Source organism: Lonchura striata, chromosome 1 (assembly GCF_046129695.1).
Source record: "Lonchura striata isolate bLonStr1 chromosome 1, bLonStr1.mat, whole genome shotgun sequence".
NCBI lineage: Eukaryota > Metazoa > Chordata > Aves > Passeriformes > Estrildidae > Lonchura > Lonchura striata.
The window spans coordinates 83,722,765-83,728,764 of record NC_134603.1 but is presented as its reverse complement, the minus strand read 5'-3'; the positions used below and the strand labels follow the sequence as shown (position 1 = coordinate 83,728,764).

Genomic DNA, 6,000 nt, shown 5'->3' with positions numbered 1-6,000 from the left:
GCAGTACTTTTGACTCATCAGGAGTTCACTGGGCCACCTGATTATCTTTTTATTCCCTCTGTTCCTGTGCATCAAACCACATGGACAGGTAATGGCTGCTTTCAGCTTTTGCTGTTTATAGCTTTGTCTTACTTCACTTGAGTGGTATGATAAAAACACTGGCCTTGGGACTAGCCAGGGATTTGGGCACTGCATCACTCTTGTTCTAGTCTGAGCAACAGACATCTTGATTGTATTACAAAGGAATTAAAAAAAGAAAAAAAGAAAATAGTGGTTTATATGTTTAAACAGACCTATTCTTTTTAGAGCAGAACAATGTTTTGATACATGAGATCTTAAAGAACATTTACAAAACTAAAGATTGCCTAAAATGGAACAGAATTGTAACAGAAGCAAAATGTTTCTATTGAGCACCTAAACTAAACTACTCAACAATTTCAAATAAAAACAATTAGGAACTTGTTCAGTTCAGAAAAGCAGATTTTATTTCAAACAGCAGCACATACATACATTTTCAAAATATACATATTTGAAAACAAGAGACTGCAATTCATTAACCACCTTGTTGCGGTTTATCAACTGTTATATTATATTTGGAGCCAGGTGGAGTTCCTGCACCATAGCCTTCCTATAAGTTGGATGCTCTCATGTTTCATTGGTATTGGTATAATCATGCAAAATAACAGTAACTGCCAGTACCTCATAGAAAAGAACTCACACAGCTTGTCTGTTTACTATCATCTGGAGGTTTCATCTACCTCAGTATTTTAAATACAGAAATGTTATTTTTAACAGGTATGGCAAATAATGAACTTCTGGGAAACACTTAATTGCACATCATAAAGAAATTTCACTGGCTGTATACATCACTGAAGGAAGGCTCCTGAACCACGACTAATTCCCCAAGAAGCAACATAGCAGCATTTGGTAAGAAAAAAAAGACAACATTTTCTAAAACCCTTCCTTTTTATTTAGATGCAGAACAAATATTAAAATAATCAAAAGTTGCTGACATTTCTATATCTTTAAAAATATGATTGCATTGCCAATTTTTTTTGTTTTACCACAGCTTAAGAAGTGTCAGAATATGCTACATATAAATATCCTAAGCCATTCACCATTTATTAACTCACCATTTATTAATTTTCTACATAAATCTACTTAAAATATTATTTAAATAGAACATCTTGCTAGGAAAAAAAGAACACATCATCAGAAGATTCAGCTTGAAGCTAATTTTCAATGCACTAGAAGACAAAGAAGCTGCTCAAATTATGGCAAAAAACCCCTTTGTTTTCTTATGGTGGGGGTGTGTTGTGTTTGAAAAATACATGCAAACAGATCAAGAATAAATGGTGATCACTTCACGTCCACTGCCTCGGACTAGGAGAACTCTATCTAGACCTTCTGTCAGAACTTCCAGAAATTCCATGTCTGAAATACCATTTGGTCAAGGAATTTATTCAGAAGAGAAACAAAATATCTAGTAATCTCTCAAAAAGTCTGACACATAATGCAAAAATAGAGTTCAACAATATAATCAAAGAGTTTTTCTGTGTCACTCTTTACTGTCCTGTTACCCAGTTATTCAAGTGGAAGTCAGGCCTAACTTGGGGGAAAATCCTAGTTTTGCCCTACTAACCTACAAAAAAGATAAGAATAGGAAATTTTAAAATCTGCTCAAAGTTAAGGAAATCCTTTATATCAATAAACCACCCCCCAGTCAAGATTTCTTTTGTTTTTTAACTCTCTTTATTTCATTTTCTTATAGGCCGACTTATGCTTACCATACGTTGTAATGGTTATCCCAACAGGTAATGGCAGAATCACAAAAATGAAATTATCAGTTTCAAAAAATATAGAATCAATACAGTAGAGGATACAGTTTTCATCCCCTTTTCTGTTTTTAGGAGGTCCAGGCATATTCAGGAGAACTAGCTGAGCATGCTGTGATTTATTAAGCACTACTCCATTGAGCTTCACAGCAGTGTGCATTCTTCTCACATTTGACTGATTCCTAGCATACAAAGAAACATTTTTAAGCATTGTTATAACACTTACATAACTGAATCATACAATATTTATTTGAAATTATAAGTATGTAAAACAAGCTATTTTCATGGATATTAGTATTTGTACATATTCAAAATAAATAAACTCAGTACCTTTGACAAGAACATTTAACTCTGAAATTCAAGCAGAAGTAAGTAAATTGTCAAAATACACAAATCTTCTACTTATCAATTATCTTTTACCAAGATAAATCAAAAACTTGATTTCAATAGATATTACAGGTCAGACAAGAACCACTAAGAATCTCATTTATTGACTTACATTAAAAAGTAACTGGATTTATACAAGAACTTCCAAACAATGACATTTCAGGAATGCAATGGAAAGATCACAATATTTATGTTGTACAGTAAAAGATTTTACTCATGCTCCTTTGGAAACATTACAAAATTCTACAAGCTGGTGAAGAAAATTCAGAAACACCACAGAATTTTGAAAAAATTACTAACTTCTTATGTTGTAACATACGACAGTTAGCAGTGAACTGAAATTGAGCTTAATCCTGTACATTATCAACTTTACCTAATATTTTCCTTGTTTCATCTACAAAGATAATTGTTGTAGATCTGTGCACAGGAAATAAAAAACTGCTAGGATTTTTTAAATGTCCTTATTTTAGTATCTCTTTTGTATGGTTCAGTGGTTTTTCAGAAAAAAAGAACAGTTTCCTTACAGTTCCTGAGAAACAGCTGTGTGTAGAGTTAGCCAAGGCTGGAAATGAGTCATATGCTATAGTGTGACCAAAATATTCAAACTCTGCCTAAGTAAATTTATCTAAAAGATCTGCTGCATAAAAGTAGGGGTTGTTTTTGGTTTTGTTTTTTTCAAATAAATAGTTAAAAGACATTTGGCCTGAAATTTAGTGGCCAGTGGAAACCAGCCCTATCAATTAAATTGATTCTTCATGCTCTGCCACCTCCCATCTTCCCCCTATAAGAGAATCATATTTCTAAAACTGAGTTTTATCAGTCCCTCCTGAGGGATCTTCTATCATGGTGGCCACTATCCTAAGAACAAACTGTATGAAAACTATATATGGAACAAAGGAAAGCTTGAAGTTCCATTTCTGGAAGCAGAATTGCATTTTTGGGAAGACCAAAAAGAACTATGAAGAGAGGCAAGATTGTATAACTGAGATGCATAAATATTGAAATCAAAACATTGCTAAACCAAAACTAAAATGTAACTTTGTGACAGAGTGGGCAAAATTCAGCACTGAAATAAAGGCTCATGGTGTGTAAAATGTGAAGTGAGGCTAAGATCACTTATCCTACAAGCACTGCTAGAACTGAAATCATACATAGTAGACAAAGTAAATGTCCAAAATTTTTCTAAGATGTTCAATTTGTTAAGCAGATAAAATTAAGAAAATGCTGACCTCTGAAAAAAAAAAAACAGAGCAGTCAAGTGAATTCCACTCAAGAGATGTAGTATTCTCTTTTTGTGTGCTGTCATACCTAAAGTATGTCCAAACTTACGTTATTTCTACACATGCATGGGTTGGTAGAAGGCAGGCAAGAACTGACTTTTTGATGAAACATGGAAGTTCCTTTTGTGAACAAATATTTCCTATTGTCCAAGTAGTTATAGCACAAGGGAGGCTATTCTTCCAGAAAAAAAAAAATACTCATTTTTTAATGTAGTTAATTAGAACACTAAATATTATGCTGGTGCAGAGAAGTACTGTCAAGTTTTATATTCTTACAGAAACTATAACGCATGTTTTGTGACTTACCTTGAAAAGAAAGTTGATCATATTGAAGAGAACATTAACAAGTCACAATATCTTTTCAGTGACATGCTAAATCACAGTATATTAAACAAGGAACAAAAGAATACACGCATTGCAAATGACAATTTAGAACCATGCATACAATGTACAAGATCACAAGAACCAAAGAACCCAGCGTTTGTTGTTTAGGTGAAGTGAAATTTAGACTTACAGATTTTCCCATTCTCTATGTGAAAGGGAAGCAAATGCATAGGAAAAAAAATATGCCATCAGGTACATTTTAAAGTCAACAATATTAATATACTGTACAGACACCCTAAGTTTGAACTGTAATTTCTACCCAACTACACATAGTAGTCTTAATAATATCTGAAATCAGTGTTTTGCACAATTCTAAAGCAGTAATAAAAATTTTTCAAAGATATACATTTTAAAAACCCCTAATGATTAGAGTATAAATGCAGCCTAGGACAATGCTTTAGAGCATGAGCACAATAATTTTTGGAATGTGCAGAAGGCAAGCTGTTTCTAAAGAGCTCAAAGCAAATCCAGGACTTAGGACTTTAAGGTACTAATTTGAAATACGCTTTCTAACTGCACTGCCTACAAGTCCTAGATTTAAGATGCATTTCATTTAGATATTAAGATTTCCCTTGACATCCACAGTTTTGGTTTGGTCATGTGCAGAAAAGAATTTAAGCTATTCTTCTGAGTGCAGTCTTCCAGAACTACAAAAAGATGCATGTGAATGCTTAAAATCACAACATTAGGAAACAAACAAGATGATTTCTCTCTGCCATTGTTTTTGTGTCTACTACATTGGTTTGATGCAGGAAGTAGCTCTTATCTATTTAAGAAAAAGACATTAAGGAATATTTAAACAGTAAATACTTAATATAGCAATACATATATATTTACACAAGTTTTATATTTCTTTAATTTACTGGATGAGGGCTGCTGCATGTCCATTAAAACAAACAAACAAAACACCCCACCCCCCTCTCTTCCCAACAAAACAACTCCCACACCCAAAATCATGCACCTAAAATCAAAAACATAAGCTAAATGTCTTGAAAAACTATCTGTTCCTTTGGAACTCCCTCTACTACCAAACACAATAAAAATACAGGGACATATACACTAATTTTTCACCCACAGGAAGAAATAGAAAGTTATCATTAAGCTTTTTAACACATATGCTTTCTGATACAATCCAGAAGTTGAGTTAACAGCTTTAAAGACTGTCATATTTAAACTTCATTCACAACACTCTTGTGAATGACTCTTTAAAGTCATTCCACCCAGGTCTATGCTATTTTTATAAGAATGCCATTTAAGTGCATGAAAAGCTCATTTTTGTATTCAATTTTAAATAAACCAGACTCTCTTAAAAAACAAAACGGAGATAAAACAACAAATTACAATCCCCTCCCCCATTAAAATACACACAATGAAATAAAAGGCTCCAAATACCACATGCATACTTACGGCTTCATGTTGAAAATATCTTTAAAGCCAGACACATTGGAATCCTTGTTTTTATGCTTTTCTGCTACAAACTTTTCTTTAGTCCAGGTCATTTGCACTTTCTCTGGCACAGCAGCAGCCACACTTGCTTCAACTGCTGGAGCAGAGCGTGAGGCAGTATTTTTATCATGGATCAGCTGAGCCTGGCCACAAAACAAATAATTACCCCAAAATTCAGCCAAAACCAGCATTTGTAAATTACATGTTACTACAGTTTTGAAAAGGGGTTTCACAGCTGTAGAAACAAATTAGCTGAATAAAAATGCACCTTTACTTTGTGAACAAATATAAGACTATCATGACTTCAACATGAAATGAAATTACTTGTAAAAATGTTATGTGTTTATCAAGACTATATCTTACATGGAGTGTTCCTTTTGTAAGGAACTAAAGTGAGGTTGAATTCCACCAGAGATTACTTTATTAACATCAGGGTGTTTTGCCAATGAAAAACTTTCATTGTTCACAAGTTACATTATTTTCTCAGATACTGTTGTAAACATCCATTTCACATACCTTTAGCTGAACTACAACATTAATCTCTGATGCCAGTATGGGACTGGCTGAATTGAAGTCTAGTTATAGATTTAGATTATTGAATTAGATTATTTATCCTTACAAGAGCATATTACATAACAAATTCAACGAATCTAGCCATGAAGGGGTCT

General features: G+C 33.3%; 1 protein-coding gene across 3 annotated transcripts in view; it reads right to left on the bottom strand.

The window, feature by feature from the left end:
• Positions 1–467: 467 nt before the first annotated feature.
• The window catches only part of SLC12A7 (solute carrier family 12 member 7), a 65,020-nt gene continuing 59,487 nt past the window's right edge, over positions 468–6,000 (bottom strand). Inside the window, exons 22-24 of one of the 3 annotated variants that reach the window (XM_021540511.3) lie at positions 5,294–5,475; positions 1,884–2,017; positions 468–1,434 (exon numbers count right to left, since the gene is read on the bottom strand). In XM_021540511.3, the coding sequence (XP_021396186.2) occupies positions 1,343–1,434; positions 1,884–2,017; positions 5,294–5,475 (408 nt within the window). In that variant the 3' untranslated portion in view covers positions 468–1,342. Of the gene's footprint in view, positions 1,435–1,883; positions 2,018–3,460; positions 4,653–5,293; positions 5,476–6,000 lie in introns of those variants that run through there. The other 2 variants (XM_021540512.3, XM_077785420.1) reach the window with 2 other exon arrangements.